Source organism: Poromitra crassiceps, assembly GCF_964638095.1.
Source record: "Poromitra crassiceps genome assembly, chromosome: 13".
Lineage (NCBI taxonomy): Eukaryota > Metazoa > Chordata > Actinopteri > Beryciformes > Melamphaidae > Poromitra > Poromitra crassiceps.
This window is the reverse complement of record NC_139644.1, coordinates 43,629,361-43,651,666: the sequence shown is the minus strand read 5'-3', so window position 1 is coordinate 43,651,666 and position 22,306 is coordinate 43,629,361. Positions and strand designations below refer to the sequence as shown.

At 42.2% G+C, this 22,306-nt stretch overlaps 1 protein-coding gene across 2 annotated transcripts in view; it reads left to right on the top strand.

Moving 5' to 3' along the window:
- The first annotated feature begins 6,941 nt into the window (after window positions 1–6,941).
- The window catches only part of srrm2 (serine/arginine repetitive matrix 2), a 49,134-nt gene continuing 33,769 nt past the window's right edge, over window positions 6,942–22,306 (top strand). Inside the window, exons 1-2 of one of the 2 annotated variants that reach the window (XM_083649248.1) lie at window positions 6,942–7,114; window positions 12,486–12,737. In XM_083649248.1, coding sequence (XP_083505374.1) covers window positions 12,490–12,737 — 248 coding nt within the window. In that variant the 5' untranslated portion in view covers window positions 6,942–7,114; window positions 12,486–12,489. Of the gene's footprint in view, window positions 7,115–12,482; window positions 12,738–22,306 lie in introns of both variants that reach the window. The other variant, XM_083649247.1, reaches the window with a different exon arrangement.

Genomic DNA, 22,306 nt, shown 5'->3' with positions numbered 1-22,306 from the left:
TGTATTTACAGGGTAAGTATGGGGTACCACACCTGTACTTACAGGGTAAGTATGCGGTACAAGAAGTGCATTTACCCTGTAAGTAGCCTACAGGGTACAAAATATGTACTTCCAGGGTAAGTACGGGTACCACACCTGTAATTACAGGGTAAGTACTGGGTACAAGAAGTTAATTTACCTTGTAAGTACAGGGTACCAAATCTGTACTGTAGGCTCCATCTGGGCCCTTCTTGATCTAACTTCGTTCTCTCTCTTTCTAAAAAAAAAAAAAAGAAAAAAAAAAAAAAACTAACCAACCTTGTACCACTAACCTAAACTTGTACCACTGTTCCTTCAGAAGTTGTAGTTGTCATAGACTGTGCTCCATAGTTGATTGCTCTATTGCTGACAAAAAATGTGTTATTGTAAGTCGCTTTGGATAAAAGCGTCTGCCAAATGACGTAATGTAATGTAAAATGTATGTACTTACAGGGTAAGTACAGGGTACCACACCTGTACTTACAGGGTAAGTATGGGGTACCACACCTGTACTTACAGGGTAAGTACATGGTACAAGAAATGAATTTACCCTGTAAGTACAAAGTACCAAATCTGTACATACAGGGGAAGTACGGGGAAGTACAGGGTACAATAAGTGAATTTACCCTGTAAGCACAAAGTAGCAAATCTGTACTTACAGCGTAAGTACAGGGTAGCACACCTGTACTTACAGGGTAAGTAGTACGTGGTACAATATGTGAATTTACCCTGTAAGTACAGGGTACCAAATCTGTATTTACAGGGTAAGTACGGGGTACCACACCTGTACTTACAGGGTAAGTATGGGGTACCACACACCTGTACTTACAGGGTAAGTACGGGGTACCACACCTGCACTTACAGGGTAAGTACGTGGTACAAGAAGTGAATTTACCCTGTAAGTACAGGCTACAAAATCTGTACTTCCAGGGTAAGTACGGGTACCACACCTGTAATTACAGGGTAAGTACTGGGTACAAGAAGTGAATTTACCCTGTAAGTACAGGGTACAGGGTACAGCCAGTGACTAGGACCTGCTGGTTGTAAGGCAGCCAGTGACCAGAACCTGCTGGTTGTAGGGCAGCCAGTGACCAGAACCTGCTGGTTGTAAGGCAGCCAGTGACCAGGACCTGCTGGTTGTAAGGCAGCCAGTGACCAGAACCTGCTGGTTGTAAGGCAGCCAGTGACCAGGACCTGCTGGTTGTAAGGCAGCCAGTGACCAGGACCTGCTGGTTGTAAGGCAGCCAGGGATGATCGAGTCCCACCAAAGTCCTCATTTATTAGATTCATTGGAGAGGGGGTCCGCTGGTGCTCCTCGTGGAGCTCACGGTCTCTGGACCGCTGGAGCTTGTGCTTTCGGTCTCAGTGGTTTGTTTAGCTTGCATTGTCTCAGATACGTCTGTCAGAACGTAGTCAAGGTCCCACCTTCTTACCCACTCTTGAACCAGATGGTCTGGTCCTAGAACACTCTGCTCTATCATTAGCCGCTCGTCTGACGTAGTGCTGACTGGCTGCCACTTTGCACCTCGCCACCAGTTATGCCTGTTTGGCCCCCTCAACAATCTGTTCACCCTCCTGCCCTCCGGCAAGAGATATCGCAGCATCCGGAGCAGATCAGCCCGCTTCTGCAAGAGCTTTTTCCCACATGCCATCAGGCTCCTTAACGCCCTGTGATAATTTACACTGCTTTAGAATGTAGTTACACTGTAGTTACTAGGTAAGTATGAGGGAATTGACACTGCTTTAGAATACAGCCCGCGCCCCTAACAAACAAACTCACCTGGCGATGAGTGGTAATTGCAGGTGAGGCACAGACATTGTTTCATTATGTGACATTACTAATGTCACACATAATGTCACTACTCACTGCTTCCATCAATGGGCCATAGCCTCAATCACCATTGTGTTAATTAATTCTCTATCAGATAGATAGTGACTTTTATTTGTATTTATTTATTTTAAATGTGTGGCCCGCGATGGAATTGCAAAAAAAGAAAAAACAGTGCACCTGAATGCAAGATGCAAGATACCCGCTGAATAAGTGTCCAAATGTCCATGTCATTCTAGTCCACTTCCCAGGCACATGTATGTACTTAACCTAACTAACTTAACCTAACTAACTATCCGGTGTGCACAACATTGTCAGACTAAACTCCGGCTGACACCCCAAAAACCTACAATCCGCTCCAGAAAAATGTATATTGTTTGTTTATAAACTGGCCCCTGGCCTTCTATCATTTCACGAAAGTGGCCCCCGGGCAAAGCAAGTTGAGTATCCCTGCTCTAATGCATAACATAATCAATCCGATCTCATGGGAGAGCATATGTATGACACGAGGGTGTTATCTTGTGGAATACATACACAGAAACGCAGTTTCTCATGCAGTTCATACGCAACTTCGCTGAGTCCACTTACATTAGAAATCTAACATGCATAATAACTTTACGTGGAAGTTATGGGGGTTAAGTTTAGGGTTATGGTTAGGGTCAGGGTTAGGTTACGGCTTAGGTTGAGGGTTAGGGTTTGGGTTAGTGGTTGCGAGTTTGTTAACGTTACTTGCCGCCATTGTTGCTGCCAAACTGCACGCCAAATCACGAGATAACAACCCGCGTGTCATATATATGCATTTCATGAGACTGGGCTGACATAATAATTACTACACAACTGGGGTAAAAAATGACCCCTATTCATCTCCTATGTAATTGCATGCATGGTTGAGGGTTCCTTTGCTATATATTTTGAAAACTATTTATTTCATCATTTAATGTAAAGTATTGATTAATGTCAGAATTCAGAAAAAAAGTCAGAATTCTCAGATTAAAATCCGAATTCTGAGGGGGGGGGGGCATACTGTTACATGTGATGTCACTGATGATGTCACTGATGATATGATCGATGGTGTACCGGAATTTGAATGTCTCGGGTCCCTCGATTTGTGACATCAAAGTTGCATCACAAGCCAAAAAAGGTTGAGAACCCCTGCTCTCTCCCATTGTGATTGATAATTTCTCCTGCTGTAGCAGATGAAAATTATTAACATAATGCTGCTTTTCATTGAGTTTTTGGGGGTTGTTTTGTTTTCCTTTGAAGATATTGGTGGCCGGATTGTGATGGTCCAGGAGCCGGGTCCGGCCCCAGGGCCGCATTTTGCCCATGTGTGGGCTAGGGGGTTGTGGGTGGTTTAGGGTAGAGGTAGGGGGTTGTGGGTGGTTTAGGGTAGGGGTAGGGGTAGGGGGTTGTGGGTGGTTTAGGGTAGGGGTAGGGGTAGGGGGTTGTGGGTGGTTTAGGGTAGGGGTAGGGGGTTGTGGGTGGTTTAGGGTAGGGGTAGGGGGTTGTGGGTGGTTTAGGGGGTAATAGTTGAAAACTATTGGCCAGGTTGTTGAGGTACCACCAAATATTGCCTAAAGTGCCATAAAGCTGAATGGCAACACCACTGTGCCTAAGGTAGCCTATTTGTGGCTTGTATGAGACTGGACATACTGTAGGCTTAATTAGCAATTTAAAATCAACTATAAACCACAATCATGAACAAACTGATACAGATATTACCTATTTTTCACAAGTAGCATTAGAGTTGAGTGTATTGTGCATAATTATAACGAATGTTATTTATTATCTCTTGGACTGCTGTCATCAGTAATGCAGTTGGCTGAAAGGCCCACATGTCCACATGTCCACATGTCCACATGTGGCTGATGTGACCGGTTGTCCCCAGTTGACATGAATGTGGCATTGCCATCTGAAGATGAGGTGAGTTGTATATTCTAGTAGTGGCCATTTACTATTTTGAAACTGAACGCGGCATTAGCATCTGAAGATGAGGTGAACGATATAGTCTAGGGAAAATAAGGTTTGACCTTAAACTAATTGCAACAGAATTTATTTTCACATTTTTATGTTTATATTGATGCCCGAAACACTATATTAAAAATCCCAGAAAATCCCATTAGGGGAAATATGTTAAAATTACATTTTATCAAAATGGCTGCCTTTATTAAAATGTTGGCCATATCTTGACTCCAACTAGACCTAGAATTACGAATTTGGTGTCTATTTCCACATTTTTGGGGGCAAGGAATCCACAGAAATGGTTGTTGAGTCTCTAAGTAGAACAGATTTTTATTTTCTCATGTAAGTATGTAGTCGTAATACAACATGTCATTTCTCACAATGTTAGCTACAACTTCGTATTTGTTAATCATACACATTTTGGGTGATACCCATTACCCTTGAGCATATTGAAGTGCTTGCCATTGGAAAAAAAAGTTTGTTGTTTCATATTTCCAATTAGAAATGTGTTACGGTAATGAATTTATTCCCTCACAGTGTCTCTAAAAGTGTCTGGAAATACTTCAAAAATGAGCACATCTATCTATCTAAGGGAGCTAGGGCTCTGTTTGTTTGTCTGTTTGTCTGTCCGTCCCACTGATGACATCATCTCGAGCAATTGTGATGCCATCAGTGATGTCACTCGAGCAATTGTGATGTCATCAGTGATGTCATAAATCCTTCCTGGCTCACCCTATATAAGTGGAAGCAGTGTGTCTTTTTACACGCAAGCATCCAGTCCCATAAAACACCACCAGCCTTGGACTTGTGACCAAAGACGTGAGACTTGACTTGGAGTATAGCTAAAATACTTCAGCCTTGACTTGGGGACTCTAGCTCAAAGCCTTGAGACTTGCCCGGCCACGACCCATTGCTGCGCAGCAGCTATAATTGTTTATTTATGTTTGTTTATTGTTTATTTGCACAAAGAAAATGAATAACAACAGATAGTACCTTAGAAAGTATCTTAATTAGCTATTATTAAGCTATACCTATTAGTAAGCTATTAGCTAACTAGTAAGTGCTTATTAAGCTAGCCTACTTTGAATGGTAACACAGACTGTCATTGGTAACAGACGATAAATGGCGGTCAACTTATCCATAACCTTCGGATATGGAGAATACTTAGCCTACCTGTCCACTCGTCTGCATGTTTGAGCTACAACTTGCGCTGTGCCTTGCCAAAATCAAATTGCCTCCAATGCGAAGCAGCTGCTTATGCGAGCTGCAGGGCTAGCTCAGCGAGCTGCAAGGCAGGCGAACTCGCGTAGGGTGCAAGATGCCTAGTGGATTATAATTTCAATTTGAATGGTGAAATTAGATCCTACTTGATATCTTTGAGTTTTGCTATGAGTTGTACCATGTTCATGAGAATCACACACCTGTGGCATTCTCAATCCTCCCATAGGACATGGATGAAAGGCCAGGGGGTCTCTGATTTCGGATATTGATGTGTCCAACTGCTGCTATGTCACAGCTATCAGAGGTACTGGTTTGGCTCTCTGGTGTAACTCCAGCTATAATGCCCATAACATGGAATGTGTTGTGGCCATCAATGGTTCTGATGTTATGGTCCAATAAGTGGGCGGGCGGTGTGTGTGCCACGATTGTGATGTCACGATTGTCATGTATCAGTGATGTCACTTGAGCAATTGTGATGTCATCAGTGATGTCACTCAAGCAATTGTGATGTCATCAGTGATGTCACTTGAGCAATTGTGATGTCATCAGTGATGTCACTTGAGCATTTGTGATGTCATCAGTGATGTCACTCGAGCAATTGTGATGTCATCAGTGATGTAATAAATCCTTCTGTGGTGTTTTATGGCAGTTGGCATCCTTTATGTTGCATTACCGCCTGGCTGAGGCTTTATAAGTGGTTGGAGTATAAGTAGGGAGAAGAGCACAAGTGGTAGGCTACATCATCTCCAGAGTAAGTGTTTATAGTTTATTTATTTATGTTTGTTTATTGTTTATTTGCACAAAGAAAATGAATAACAGATAGTACAAGTATCTTAATAAGCTATTATTAAGCTATACCTATTATAGCTAACTAATAAGTGCTTATTAAGCTAGCCTACTTTGAATGGTAACAGACAATGACTGTCATTGGTAACAGACAATAAATGGCGGTCAACTTACCCATAACCTTCGGATATGGAGACTTAGCCTACCTGTCCACTCGTCTGCATGTTTGAGCTACAACTTGCACTGTGCCTTGCCGAAATCAAATTGCCTCCAATGCGAGACTCGTGAATGACATGACTATGAAGTTATGGTTTGCGATGGCTGTCTGAGGGAACAAGATGTGCATGAAAACTCACCCTTTTCCACTAACTATTAGAACATATTAGCCACACTTACATTTTTTATGTTTTGTTTTGTTATGTTACAGTATGTTTGGTAGGGCTTTTCCCTAGCCCCACCCCTTTCCTGACCACACCCCCTCCCACCTCCCACATACACTGACTCCCCCGATACACCTGTCCGTGCCCCCTACCCACCTCTCGAATCCAGACTCTCTAGACCTTCCTATCCCTAGCAACGGACTCTTTTCCCTAGCCCCGCCCCCTCCATTGAGCCGACCCGGATCAGATCCGCTCCAAAATGTAATGGGTTCTTCCTTGGCCCACGCTACACCCTTCCACCAAGTTTCATGAAAATCGGCCCAGTAGTTTTGCCGTAATCCTCCTGCTAACAGACAAACGGTCAGACAAACGGCACCGAAAACATCACCTCCTTTGTGGAGACAATGCCAATTTTGAGAATGTTCCACTACTGGGATTTTCTGGGATTTTCAGTATGTTAAATTGGAAGGTTTCAAGAGCTGAATACAACACAAATAATTTATGTTGCAATTTGTTTAAGGTTGGGTCATTTTTTCTCACAGATTCCCTAGACTAATAGTTTAGTAGGAGCCATTTACAGTACTAGTTTGAAACTGAGGTGAAACATTGACATCATTTATGAGGTGAGGTGAACGGATCCTGATTAGCTCGTATTTTTTACGTCTTTCCCATTGGACTTGAACGCATCATCGTTTGGACCAGTGTCTTGCGGGTGTGACGTCACGTGGTTTCTGTTCGTGCTTTGGTTGAAAGAGACGAGACCAGCTAGCTAGGCAGCTAACTAGCTATTTTTATTTCATTTTCGGACCAGAAAAGCAGTTATTTCCTCATTCGTTTTTCCGCGATAACACTAACGTCAAGCATTTGCCGTCGTTAACTTCCTCCGACGTCGTCCTCTCTGCTCCCGGAGCAAGCACAGGTACGTAACAAACACGTTAGCATAACGTTAGCTCTCGCTAAAAGGTTGGCTAAGCACAAGTGAAGTTAGGCCTTTCAGAAATTAATCAATCCGCCCAACGTTAAACTACAACCACGATCTATAGCCCGGTTACCCTCCTAGATATAACAATAGTCACTCTAATTAGTGTTTTCGCTGGTGTATCTCAGCCTGTGACGCTAATGTTAGCTGCTAATGATGTATGTTTTATTCCATATAGAATAAGCAGCAGGCCTATGCTGTGGCGCACGTGTTAATGCGCGACAAATTGATTTGTCTTTTGTTGGATTGCAAGATATGAATATGAATGATATATTTCATAAGGCCCTAATGTGAGACACACACGCTAGCTAATATTTAATAGGCCTAACAACAATCCAGCCATGAGTTCCGTTCTCCTTTGTATAGAGATAAGCCTAGGCCAAACTCCATACACAAATCTGACAATAAAATGATGCCTTGCTTATTAGACAAGTGCACATGCATCACAGGATGATTTAAGAGGTTTTATGAGTCGTTAATTGTAAATGTGGCCTGTATATACCAATCAAGGTATGCTTCAATTCAATACCAAACTTGTAGTAGCCTATTGATTCACGCTTATCGCTACCGCCCTCCATGATGTGTTTTGGTGGAGGAAGACTGTGGGAATAGGAAAGTTGGGATGTTGATGCACTGGATGTATGCCGAATTTAAAAACGAGCAGAACCCAACAATTACTTTTTATTTAAATTTTAGTTCACATCCCTGGGTATTCAGTGCACCCGTTTAATCATGTGTGCCAAGAAATTCACAAAAACCAAATTGATTGTTTTCACACTTTTTCACAGCAAAAGTTAATTTTTCAGGATTTCATTCATAGCTGTAATCTACTGTATGCCGACCTAACGAACAACTATCAAATTTCTACCCCCATTTCAACCAATCATATCACGACATGACAGCTGTCAATCAATCTTCATTGCAAGAAAATTCTGTGCAGGCAAAATGGATGCCTAGTGCCTACATGGGCAGACCTTTCTAGACCATACATGTTAATATATTTGGCCACTAAGTATCTAACATACAAAATAAAGCAAACGATAATGTCCTCATTTAATGTAGAATGTAAAGACATGTTAACTGGCTCGTTGAACTCGCATTCCAAGAATAACTAACGTCCATGGGTCTTACACTGGCCCCTTGGATATTCCAAGCAGGCAGGCGGCACATTTGCCTCGGCTTTGAAACGGCACTACACGCAAAAGTTTATGGTAGTGGTAATTAGGGATGGGTATCGTTAAGGAATTAACGATACTAGTACTCTTATCGATACTGCTTATCGATCCGGTACTTTAACGGTACTCTTATTGGTACTTTTTGTTATTTTTACGAGAAAAAAATCCCGAAACAAATGGGACTGGTTCTTGTCGGTTCTTTTTGTTATTTTTAAGAGGAGAAAGGGGGGGAAAAAGAGACAAATTAACCTGGTCACAGTTAGGTGGCACTCATTTATCCTTTCCTCATTCATTCTCCCACTAGCACTAGCTTTAACAAAAAAAAGTAGCAAAATCTTAATGGGTGCGTTTTTATTATTAATTTAAATATCCTAAAATATCCTTCTACCACACTGTGCCAATAGCAACATTCAGCTAGGGAAACTGAAAGCATAATAAAAATAAAGCAAGACAGTATCTGCCTGCTGTAGCCTACTTCCCCCCAAATCACTAAATAAAAATCCCCCCTGCTCTGAAAGTAACATTTCTGAATGACAACTGAGATGATGACCGTCACCTGACGATTTATAGCAGACTGCATTTATGATGATGAACACACCCAAACAGCGGGGAAATGTTTACTACTCTCGTCTTAATCATTACCATGTTCACATAGTTACCTGATGAGGTAGACTGGGTAACGCAGCCGTGGTATCATTGACAGGAGATGATGGAGGGCGAGCTAGCTTGTCAAAAACTGTGCATTTCTCCGTTTGAATGTGATGCACTTTGGTAAGTGTTTAGACAAATTGCTCGTGTTTCCACCTTTTACTAGCGAAGGTTTTATTGCACTTGTGACAACGTGAATTGTCACCATCGACTCGAGTGAAGTACAACCACACTTTAGAATCTGATCGCTTCGTTCTTTCAGCCATTCTTAACGTGTGCTCTGCTCAGTTGCATGTCTAGTCTATCTGCCTGCTCCTCCGCCGGTTCCCTGTTCTCTGTGCTGTGCATGTGTGTGTGGGTGCTCTCAGGCACGCCCCCAGCCCCTCCCCTCTCCTCTCTCAGTCCTGCTCCTCTCGTCTTGGCTGGCAGTGCAGCAGCTGTGTCTCGGAGAGCAACGCGGAAAAGATTATCCCTTTTCTTGTTCGGAAATCGCAAAAAACACATCATAGGCCTGTCTTACGGAGTTGGTGAGATAAAATGTGCAAGATAACGTAACGTTTATTTAGCAATTATATAGCCTATAGTAAATCTATTTTCTTAATTTCTCCACTCCAGACAGTACCGATAAGAGAACCGTTAACGTGAAAGCTTATTGATCCTCCGGTATCCCGAAATCCGGCCCGGGGCCAGTTTGGTACCGGGTCTCGGTACCCATCCCTAGTGGTAATTTGTGTTCAGCAGAATAATCTTCACAAACGTGATTACGTGAACCACTTTCATGACCTTTGAAGCATTTTCTGAAAATCACATTACGTTTCAAAAGTAATAAAAGTGATGATTCACGTTTGTGAAGATTATCCTGCTGAACACAAATGACCACTCCCATTTGTTGTCTCTTTCCTTATTAAAAAAAAAAAAAAAAAAAACCTAACCAACCTTGTACCACTAACCTAAACTTGTACCACTGTTCCTTCAGAAGTTGTAGTTGTCATAAGCCCTTTTCCCACATGCGCTTTGTACCGCAAAATGACCGGAACGTGGTGTAATGCCTGCATGTGAGAAAGGCGCCGTGCCGGTATAAGCGCGACCCCGTCGTCCCCGACATTTCACCACTTTCGACCCAGTCAGAAGAGCGGTATGATCTTAAGGGGACGCAAGTGGAAACGGTTCCAGTCATTTTCCGCGACAGCGGTCCTTCAATCATGGGCGAGGAGTAGCCTACACACGTTGCTTAATGTTCCAGCGGGCATAATCTAATCATTCGCGCACATTAAAGCAAACTGGCGAAATGATCTTGTGATAGCCTAATAAGAGCAGTAGCCTATGTCAGCTTGCTGATTTCCGAAGGCAACCCCGGACACATCAAACGAAGCCAGTCTGCTTTCTCTACATACATACAAGCATTGAGCAGCTTGCAAGCCTTTCTCGCTGTGTCTGTCCGTGGCTGCTGCTCTCGAGCGGGGAGGGGGAAATCGGCTGTGTTGATTACGCTGGCGGCTTGACGCTGCTCTTAAGTCAAACGAGTGTGATTTATTGTGTGACAACTGACAAGCGAACTTATTTCGAGTTTTGCCGACCCCCCAAATAAGCTCCCCCCTCCCCCCGCCCCCCCAACATACAGGAAAATTCGCTGATAGATTCCCACATGCGCGAGCCGAAGTGTGAAGGGAAATGTCCGATATTGACTTACAGGTAATTTTCCAGTACGCATGTGGGAAAACGGCTATAGACTGTGCTCCATAGTTGATTGTTCTATTGCTGACAAAAAATGTGTTATTGTAAGTCGCTTTGGATAAAAGCGTCTGCCAAATGACGTAATGTAATGTAATGTTAACCACAGGCCTTATTTTATGCATTTAGGCTAAATCCCCATTATACAACCCCATTCACTTTTTCCCTGAAGATCCAACATGCTACTTCTGGAACCATTCCTGCAGTGCTCTATAGCAGTGGTTCTCAGCCTTAAAATTTTGAGTCTTGAGTCCCCCAAAAAACTTTAGGCTGGAGTTCGTGACCCCTGCTCCCGGTGCTGCCCAACCCAACCAATTACTTCCTAGTGCGCACACATTCACACTGATTTCACGCATTCACTGAAATCTTTTATTTATAGAGTACAGTTTATAGTTTTTATAGCTGTACATATATAATACATTAAATCATTAATCATCATGGGCAAAAAAATCACTTCTTTTCTTTTTTGACAACCATCCCACTTGTCAATGGTTTATAGAGTACTGGTAGTACTAGTATTGTGATCTTATGTATATGGGTATGTGCATTATGTATGTATATGCAGGCGCATCCTCTGTGTGTGTGTGTGCATGCGCAGGCGTGATATGTTGTATTTGTATCATTATTGCATGCTGTAATGTAATATTGTATGTTGTATTCATGATTATTGTATCTTGTAATGTTTTAATATGGACTCTTGGAAGATTAGCCAATGAGCTAAAAGAGATTAAAAAAAAAAAAATCCCACAACCCCCAAGGGGGTCCCGACCCCCAGGTTGAGAACCACTGCTCTATAGTACTGTAGTCTAGGCTTACACAGTATACTGACATTTTGAGACTATTTCGATACTTTTTGTTAAAAATGGTTAGTATTGGACATTCCCAAAGTTCAGTACCATCACTTTAACTAGCTGTTGTGCCTTTAAAAGGAAGTTGTGGATTTCAAACACCTGACACCCAAGACACAGGTATGTCTGTCTGCCAGGAAACAAGCCTAATCTCCAATCATCCTAAACAGGCTAAAGTCATCCCTCACCATACAAATTTAAGTCACATGATCACATGTTTTTATTTAGACTGGCTTTGTTAGGTGCTACAGCAGTTCATTTCAATGTAAATTTAACACGGTTAAGTTTGTATTTTAGCAATGTAAAAAGAAGAGGAGTAAATGAACTCTAATTTTTTCTACATTTTCTTCTTACTATGTATTTGTTTCTTTATTTATGACTCAGAGTGGGAGCTTACGAACAGCACTTGAAGGCAGCGTTTCTCAACATGAGAAAATGTTGACGGCCTTGCAGGAGACAGACGGCCAGCAATAACATTAGCTTATCAGCTCAGTTGGCTTGGTTGGTTTTATTGTCATAATCATGTGTGGTTGTCACATCAATGAATTCATGACCTTAGATCAGCGTGAAGCTGGAGGCCGGATATGAGTGCTGTGCATGTTTTATGATCTGCGCTGCTCATCATTGCACAAATCTGAATTCCAAATTGATATTAGTCCACAGTATGTTATTCTGCCTATCAACAAGACTTCAGCACCACTATGGATGATCCTTTGGTCAATATAGACTGGACACTTACAGTAAGTAAGTAGCTACATGACTGTAAGAGCGATAAAAACATAGATGCACAATGCTTAGTGTTTTTGACTAGCCGTCACACAGTGGCCAAACCAATTAGATTGATATGGAGCTGCTCTCTTGTGTGCATTCAACCACTGAATCACTTCCCTGTGTGTTCCTCCCCAGCAGAGCCATGTACAATGGCATCGGCCTGACCACTCCGCGGGGCAGCGGCACCAACGGCTACGTGCAGCGCAACCTGTCCAGCCTGCGCGCTAAGCGGCCGCGGGATGAGCGCGGGGGAGAGCGGGACGAGAAGGACCGCGAGCGGCTGGAGAGTCAGCTCAACAGGCAGCCCAACGCAGACATCCTGGAGCACCAGAGGAAGAGGCAGCTGGAGGTCAAGTGTGCCGAGCTACAGGACATGATGGAGGAGCAAGGGTAAAGCCCCTAATGATTGATTGGTGTGCCATGGGCAGTGTTGGGAGTAACTAGTTACTAAGTAACTAGTTACTGTAACTTAACTACCGGTACTTTTTTCAGTAACTAGTAATCTAACTAATTACTTTTTCAAATTCAGTAACTCAGTTACAGTTACTAAAATAGTAACTGGGCTAGTTACTAGTTACTTTAGGACATGAAAATAACGGACAACTTCAGAGGATTACCCAGTTTCTGATCCTCAGACCTAGTCCGGGGAGAGAGCTGCAGCCAGAGCCCCAGAGGCTAATGACCTTGATAAGCTATAAGCCTCCCCAATAAGCGAAGGTTCAATGCCACACTGTGGCACAGCAACACTAACATAATGTGTGCATTAATAACAATCGAAGCAGACTTTTAAAAGTAACGCAAAAGTTACTTTCCCTAGTAACTAATTACTTTGAAGTAACTGGTAACTTTAAAGTAATTAAATTACCTTTTGAGAGAAGTAACTAGTAACTGTAACTAATTACCAATTTTCAGTAATTTTCCCAACACTGGCCATGGGCGAGGATGCAAACTAGTCACCTTTCGGTGACAGTCACCTTTTTCATCCCAAAATAGGACGCTTAAATGAATGATTTTGTGTGTGGTTTTGTGTCTGCCCTGGTAGATCTGTCACCTTTTTCACTCTCCATGAGTTTGCATCTCTGCATGGGCCACACACAGACAAACAAGGATTGAACATGTTGAATCTGACCAAACATCTCCAAACAAAAACAGACAGCCATGGCACACCAAACAAACATATGGTCGCTGTCGCGGCAGGACCCCGAATATCAATTTTTTCAGATTTTTATTTTTTGTCATGAATCAATGCCATTGGTCACTCTTCACGTCTCTGTGTGGGTTTTACCAAATGCAACCAATGCAAAAGCATTAAAACGAGCTTGTGAGTAATTCTCGTAACGCCATTCGCCCTGAATCTGTCAAACCTCGAAATTCCTCCCCTACCTCCGTCTGTACCCCCCACGCAGGACACTAAACCCGGAAAAGTCATACGGCAGACGTGCTGTGTATTTCTGATATCGTTTTGTTTAATCCTGGCTTCCTCTGACGTGAATAGATCAATAAAATGTTTTCCAGTTATTCCTAGGCTGCAAACTTGTTTTAACATGCAAATCGGAGTGGTTTCTGACGAGAATAAAGTAACGTTAACGTTACGTTATGTCAGACTGTTCTCATCCCCATGGCAAAGCCTTCCCTCGGCCATGAGAGGCGAGGAGCACTGCTGCGCGCGCCCCCGCGGCCCGGAGCTTGCGGCTCGTGCATGTGCAGACCAGAGGGGAGGCGGCCATCAGCGCCTGACTGGCCGGGAGAGAGTGCTGTCAAGTCGGACTGATAATATAAACATTTGAGCTTATCCAGGTAAGATATTAATAAAGTAATGACACATTCAGCGGGAAACTAACTATAATTAAGACGTGCCAACTTTGATGACGTTTGGTTCAGGATTTTAAGAGCAAACAGAGAGACATTGCCTTCACCTCGGGAGTCCCACCAGACACGGCTCGCCGTCAGTGACATATATCTATAGATGCCTTGCACCATGTCACATGGGTTCCATCTTGTCATCTTGGATCCCAAATTCAAAACCCAACATCACACACTCGACCCCAAGTTTGTTAATCACTGGTCTAAGCCGTCTCCATAGACTCCCATTATAAAGGTTGAAAAAGTATGGAACTTAATTGGGATTTCTCCAAAAATCAAAAAAATATTAAAATGCTGAATTAAAGTGATAACCAAATTGTTTTATTGCGTAACCCTAACCAGAGCCACCAACATCCTTAATTAAAAGAAAAATAAAATTGCAATGAAACATGTTTGAAGAGTTGTTGTATGGTGATTCCTCTGTTCCTTCCCTTTCTGGCAGAAAGCCTGCAAGGCTAACTTCTGGCTCTGAGTCTCTTTAAACCAGGAAGAGCCGGTGTCTGTGCTGGAGGAACGTGCACATCCAAATATGATGTGAAAGCTACCCTTAAAGGCCGGCTTTACCGTGGGGAATATGAATATATATTAAATCTCACGCCCCTAAGGTTTTCGAATCCGTTGAAATTTTTGAAATTGGTTGTTTCCCGCCAGAGATATCACCAGAAATCCACTCTGTGTGGAGGGGGGGGGGTGGTGGAGGGGAGGGGCGGGTGCGGGGACCCGAAATACTACATTTCCCACAATGCACTGGGCTCGCGTGGCCTTCGTTTTCATGCCCACCCCTCAGGCATTTGGCTGATATCAAACTCCAGTAGGTGGCGGTAATGCACATATATGTTTGCCAACCGCCATAAAACTCGAAGAAGAAGAAGAAGGCTTCGACAATAAAAGATACAAAGAAGAAGAAATAAATCGAAAATAAAATTGCCTCCAAATTGCACCAAATGTAAATGGTAGTATATATGTCGGGAGATGTCTTCATAAATTTTTTTTCATGCATTTTAAGGCATTTTCGTAGGAGTTACGCGCATCTGATGTTGTAACTATTTTCTGTAAAAATGGGTACATTGCTCAGCGTTGATTTCGTTACTTCAACTCACCTACTACTAGATGTAAAATTTGACGAGCTTTCCAATGCCGCCAGTCCCGTGTCTTTTGGTGCTTCCGTTCCGGAGATATGGGCCCCGTTCCAATACCCATACTTCCATACTATTTAGTAGGCAAAAAAAGATTTAGTATGTCCCAATACATAGTATGTCAGATGCAGTATGCCAAGAGTACCAGGATGTTGTACTACATCAGCTCCTATTTCGGAGTATGCATCGATGCATGCTGCTTCAGCCAAACTTCCCCACAATCCTTTGCGTTGCAGGAAGTTATGTCTTCTTCTTCTTCTTCTAATGTTTTATGGCGGTTGGCAAACAACTTTTTGTGCATTACCGCCACCTACTGGAGTTACGTCGCACTGACTGAGCTGCGTGTTCATGAATGAGATAATTAACTTTAAGAAAGCCTTGAAATATGTTAAAACCAAACAAGCATGGTGTGTACCAAAACATGCATATCTTGATTCCTGTTTAGATCTCTGACTTAATGTTTTTGCTTTATTTATTTTATTTTGTTTATTTGATTGTCTGTTCCAATTTTGTAAATGTTTAGTCTGAATGTTTTGTATAATGTACTGTTTGTTACTGCCAGACTTTGTTTATTGAATAAAAATAAAAAAACTCAAATGTGGCGCTGCGGACGTCGGCGGAAGTGAGCAAGAGGTCGGAGTTCAGGAAGCTCACGTGACGACAGATGTAGTGTGTCCCAATAGTATGCATTTTGCATGCATGCTGCACACTACAATCCATACTTTGTGAGGGCAGCGGCAGTACATACTACAAGAAAGAAGTACAAGTATGGGTATTGGAACGGGGCCCAGGTCTCTTGGCAAGGAGCTATGGAAAGCTAACCTAGCTACAGTATGCTATGCGGGTGAACAAGATGGCTGCCTTTTGCTTTTCGTCGAGAGCTCTGAAGGGGCGTGGAGGACCTCTAGAGGCGGGACCATGGCTCACAAGACTTGTAGTTCATAGGCGCTCGAGTTCCGCAAGCGGGGAGGGAAGCCGGGTGACGCGTAACGCGTCATCCGGCTTCCCTAAAAATGTGAGAGATGCCTGATAGGTCAGGCAGTGAAGCTCCAATTTCAAATAATTTCAACGGATTCTAAAACCTTAGGGGTGTGAGATTGATATATATTCATATTCCCCACGGTAAAGCCGTCCTTTAATATAATGACACTGTGTGACAAATCAGCATATTTTGACACTCTGGGAATGGGAACCCGTTGGTATACCAATGTCAAATATGGTCTGAGAAATCTACAGAGAAGTCTGGAAATTTGAATATGGAAAAGCATGACATTTTGAAGTGGAACATATATAGGAGCCCTGATCAGAAAGAGTGCAAGCTGTGCTCCATCACCCACACTTAAAACCCAGACCCAGGTTTAGTTTTGGACGTGACATCATCCTCCCTGTTTGGACTCAGACCCAAGTTTACTTTAATAATAATAATAATGGCTTTAATTTATATAGCACACTTTAAAATGTAAAACAAATCTCAAGGTGCTTTACAGTAGCTAAAAGACAAAATAAAAACAAGCTAAAAACAGCTAAAAGCTCAGCGCTTGTAAAAAGCAGAGCGGAACAGGTTAGTTTTAAAAACAGCGAGGGATTCAGAGGCCCGAACAGTTCCTGGGAGCTGGTTCCACAGGCGTGGCCCCAGGGTGGAGAAGGCTCGGTTTAGGATGTGACATCCTCCTCTCTGTTTGGACTCAGACCCAGGTTTAGTTTAGGCTGTGACATCCTCCTCTCTGCTTGGACTCAGACCCAGGTTTAGTTTAGGATGTGACATCCTCCTCTCTGTTTGGGCTCAGACCCAGGTTTAGTTTAGGCTGTGACATCCTCCTCTCTGTTTGGACTCAGACCCAGGTTTAGTTTAGGATGTAACATCCTCCTCTCTGTTTAGACTCAGACCCAGGTTTAGTTTAGGATGTAACATCTTCCTCTCTGTTTGGACTCAGACCCAGGTTTAGTTTAGGCTGTGACATCCTCCTCTCTGTTTGGACTCAGACCCAGGTTTAGTTTAGGATGTGACATCCTCCTCTCTGTTTGGACTCAGACCCAGGTTTAGTTTATGAATGAATGAATTTTTTTTTATTGGTCACCACCACCACCACCAAGCATACACTTAGGTCATAACCAAAGGTTTGGGGCAGAAGCAAACGCTTATGTAAAGCCCCCCCTTTTCTTACAATTAAAATAAGAAGATCATCATGATCAGACATTTTGGACATTGTCCTTACTTGCCATCAAATAAACAACAAAGGATTGCAAGGAAAAAATATCCTAATACAAGAAACAAACAACAAAAAAAAGCAAAAAAAAAGCAAAAACAAATAAATAATACAACAGTCAAAAACCAGTGGGTAGCAAATAACAAAACAAACACAATCCATACATGCATATTCATACATGTTATAATCATTGTTTTATTATTATTGTTATTATTATATATATATACATATACCTATATATATATATATACTTATACATACATTTTTTTTTCTTTATTATTATTATTATTATTATTATTATTATTTATTTGTTTATTTCTTATTTCTTTTTGTCCCCTACATCATTCAGTTACCTAGGAACTAGACTGTAATTTTCCAACATCATGTCTTTATACCTTTTTTTAAAGATCAACACATTCTTACTGGTTTTTAAGTCTTCCGGCAAAGCGTTCCACAACTTCACACCACAGACAGATATGCACCTGCTTTTCATAGCTGTGTTACAGACGGGTTGTTTCCAATTTTGTTCGCCTCTGTGGGCATAACCCCCCTCTCTTTCTTTGAACATTATTTGTATGTTGGACGGGAGCACTCCCTTTCTGGCTTTATATACAATCAAAGCTGTTTTTTGATCAACCAAGTCCATAAATTTTAATGTTTTTGACTTTATAAATAATAAATTAGTATGATCATAGAATCCAACATTATTCACTATTCGTATTGCTCTTTTCTGTACTGTACAAACTGACTGTAGTGTGGTTTTGCAAGCATTACCCCAGATCTCAACACAGTAAGTTAAATAAGGTAAAATCAACGTGGAATAAAGAGTGTTCATGGATCTGTGGTTAAGGAAGTGTCTGACTTTGTTCAAAACCCCGATGTTTCTGGAGATTTTGGATCTTACTTTGTTCGCTTGGGATTTCCAACTGAATTTATGGTCTATTACTACCCCCAGGAAAGTGTTTTCGTATACTCTTTCTAAATCAACCCCTCCTATCCTTAAACCTACCTCAGTTATTAAATGTGTTTTGCGATTTCCAAAAATCATAAACTTAGTTTTATTTAAATTCAAAGATAACTTATTAACATCGAACCACATTTTAAGTTTTTCTAGTTCTACTGTCACCTCCATTAACCTCTGTAAACAGACATCTGAGTAGAAAATATTGGTGTCATCAGCAAAAATTACATATTTCAAAATATCGGACACATTGCAAATATCGTTTATATACATAATAAATAATTTTGGACCAACTATAGAACCATGTGGTACTCCACACATAATGTCAGCAGGTTTGGACATGGCATCTGCCACCTGCACAAACTGACTCCTGTCCATGATGTAACTCTTCAGCCATTCCAGTCCCACCCCTCTGATTCCAAACCTTTCCATTTTCTCCAACAGAATGTTATGATCTAGGGTATCGAATGCCTTCTTCAGGTCTATGAAAATCCCCACAGCAAACTTTTTATTATCTACTGCACTTGAAAGTTCTTCCATAAGCTCCATCAAGGCCATCGAGGTTGATCTACTTTCTCTAAACCCATATTGACAATCAATTAATAATTTGTGTTTATCAATAAAGCAGTCCAGTCTGGCAACAAAAAGTTTTTCAAGAATCTTTGAAAATTGAGATAAAAGTGAATCCGGTCTATAATTGGTATATAATTTTTTATTACCAGCCTTGAACAATGGTATTACTTTCGCTATTTTCATTTTTTCAGGGAAGCTGCCCAACTGAAAAGATAAATTACAAATATGGGTTAGAGGCACTACAATGGCCGCTATTACTTCCTTAACTAGAGACATGTCTATCCCATTCCAATCTGTGGATTTTTGGTTTTTAAATTTATTAACAAGTTCAATAATCTCTTTTTCATCAACTTTTTTCAGGAATATAGTTGCAGAATTTCTGTTACCATAGAATTGCGCTGCACTGCCCTCTGCTGGCGGTGTTATCAACTCCGCCAGTTTTGGGCCCACTGAAACAAAGAATTCATTAAAACCTTCAGCTACTTCATTCATATCACTGACAACTTTTCCATTGTCAATAAAATGACTGGGGTAGCTAGTGCTGGTGGTTTTGTTTGTGATAATTTTATTTAGTATATCCCATGTTCCCTTGATGTTATTTTTATTAATTTCTAATTTATTATCATAAAACTCCTTTTTACTTTTTCTAATGATATCTATTAATTTGTTTTTATATCTTTTATATTTAGTTTCTTTATCTTTACATCTATATTTAATAAATTCTCTGTACATACTGTTCTTTTTCTTACAAGCGTTCAGTATACCGCTGGTAAGCCAAGGCTTATCACTATTCTTATTTTTACTTTTACTTTGCCTGACTGGACAGCTTTTGTTGTATTGTGCTAGGAAGGAATCCAGGAACAATTCGTATGCAGTATTTACATCCTGGGCCTGTAAGACGTCACTCCAATTTAGGATGTGACATCCTCCTCTCTGTTTGGACTCAGACCCAGGTTTAGTTTAGGATGTGACATCCTCCTCTCTGTTTGGACTCAGACCCAGGTTTAGTTTAGGATGTTACATCCTCCTCTCTGTTTGGACTCAGACCCAGGTTTAGTTTAGGCTGTGACATCCTCCTCTCTGTTTGGACTCAGACCCAGGTTTAGTTTAGTCTGTAACATCCTCCTCTCTGTTTGGACTCAGACCCAGGTTTAGTTTAGGCTGTGACATCCTCCTCTCTGTTTGGACTCAGACCCAGGTTTAGTTTAGGATGTGACATCCTCCTCTCTGTTTGGACTCAGACCCAGGTTTAGTTTAGGATGTGACATCCTCCTCTCTGCTTGGACTCAGACCCAGGTTTAGTTTAGGATGTGACATCCTCCTCTCTGTTTGGACTCAGACCCAGGTTTAGTTTAGGATGTGACATCCTCCTCTCTGTTTGGACTCAGACCCAGGTTTAGTTTAGGCTGTGACATCCTCCTCTCTCTTTGGACTCAGACCCAGGTTTAGTTTAGGCTGTAACATCCTCCTCTCTGTTTGGACTCAGACCCAGGTTTAGTTTAGGATGTGACATCCTCCTCTCTGTTTGGACTCAGACCCAGGTTTAGTTTAGGATGTAACATCCTCCTCTCTGTTTGGACTCAGACCCAGGTTTAGTTTAGGATGTGACATCCTCCTCTCTGTTTGGACTCAGACCCAGGTTTAGTTTAGGATGTGACATCCTCCTCTCTGTTTGGACTCAGACCCAGGTTTAGTTTAGGATGTGACATCCTCCTCTCTGTTTGGACTCAGACCCAGGTTTAGTTTAGGCTGTGACATCCTCCTCTCTGTTTGGACTCAGACCCAGGTTTAGTTTAGGATGTGACATCCTCCTCTCTGTTTGGACTCAGACCCAGGTTTAGTTTAGGATGTGACATCCTCCTCTCTGTTTGGACTCAGACCCAGGTTTAGTTTAGGATGTGACATCCTCCTCTCTGCTTGGACTCACCCAGGTTTAGTTTAGGCTGTGACATCCTCCTCTCTGTTTGGACTCAGACCCAGGTTTAGTTTAGTCTGTAACATCCTCCTCTCTGTTTGGACTCAGACCCAGGTTTAGTTTAGGATGTGACATCCTCCTCTCTGTTTGGACTCAGACCCAGGTTTAGTTTAGTCTGTAACATCCTCCTCTCTGTTTGGACTCAGACCCAGTTTAGTTTAGGCTGTAACATCCTCCTCTCTGTTTGGACTCAGACCCAGGTTTAGTTTAGGATGTGACATGCTCCTCTCTGTTTGGACTCAGACCCAGGTTTAGTTTAGGACGTGACATCCTCCTCTCTGTTTGGACTCACCCAGGTTTCGTTTAGGATGTGACATCCTCCTCTCTGTTTGGACTCACCCAGGTTTAGTTTAGGCTGTGACATCCTCCTCTCTGTTTGGACTCACCCAGGTTTAGTTTAGGATGTGACATCCTCCTCTCTGTTTGGACTCACCCAGGTTTAGTTTAGGCTGTGACATCCTCCTCTCTGTTTGGACTCAGACCCAGGTTTAGTTTAGGATGTGACATCCTCCTCTCTGTTTGGACTCAGACCCAGGTTTAGTTTAGGCTGTGACATCCTCCTCTCTGTTTGGACTCAGACCCAGGTTTAGTTTAGGCTGTGACATCCTCCTCTCTGTTTGGACTCAGACCCAGGTTTAGTTTAGGATGTGACATCCTCCTCTCTGTTTGGACTCAGACCCAGGTTTAGTTTAGGATGTAACATCCTCCTCTCTGTTTGGACTAAGACCCAGGTTTAGTTTAGGATGTGACATCCTCCTCTCTGTTTGGACTCAGACCCAGGTTTAGTTTAGGATGTAACATCCTCCTCTCTGTTTGGACTCAGACCCAGGTTTAGTTTAGGATGTAACATCCTCCTCTCTGTTTGGACTCAGACCCAGGTTTAGTTTAGGATGTGACATCCTCCTCTCTGTTTGGGCTCAGACCCAGGTTTAGTTTAGGATGTGACATCCTCCTCTCTGTTTGGACTCAGACCCAGGTTTAGTTTAGGATGTAACATCTTCCTCTCTGTTTGGACTCAGACCCAGGTTTAGTTTAGGATGTGACATCCTCCTCTCTGTTTGGGCTCAGACCCAGGTTTAGTTTAGGATGTAACATCTTCCTCTCTGTTTGGACTCAGACCCAGGTTTAGTTTAGGATGTGACATCCTCCTCTCTGTTTGGACTCAGACCCAGGTTTAGTTTAGGATGTAACATCTTCCTCTCTGTTTGGACTCAGACCCAGGTTTAGTTTAGGATGTAACATCC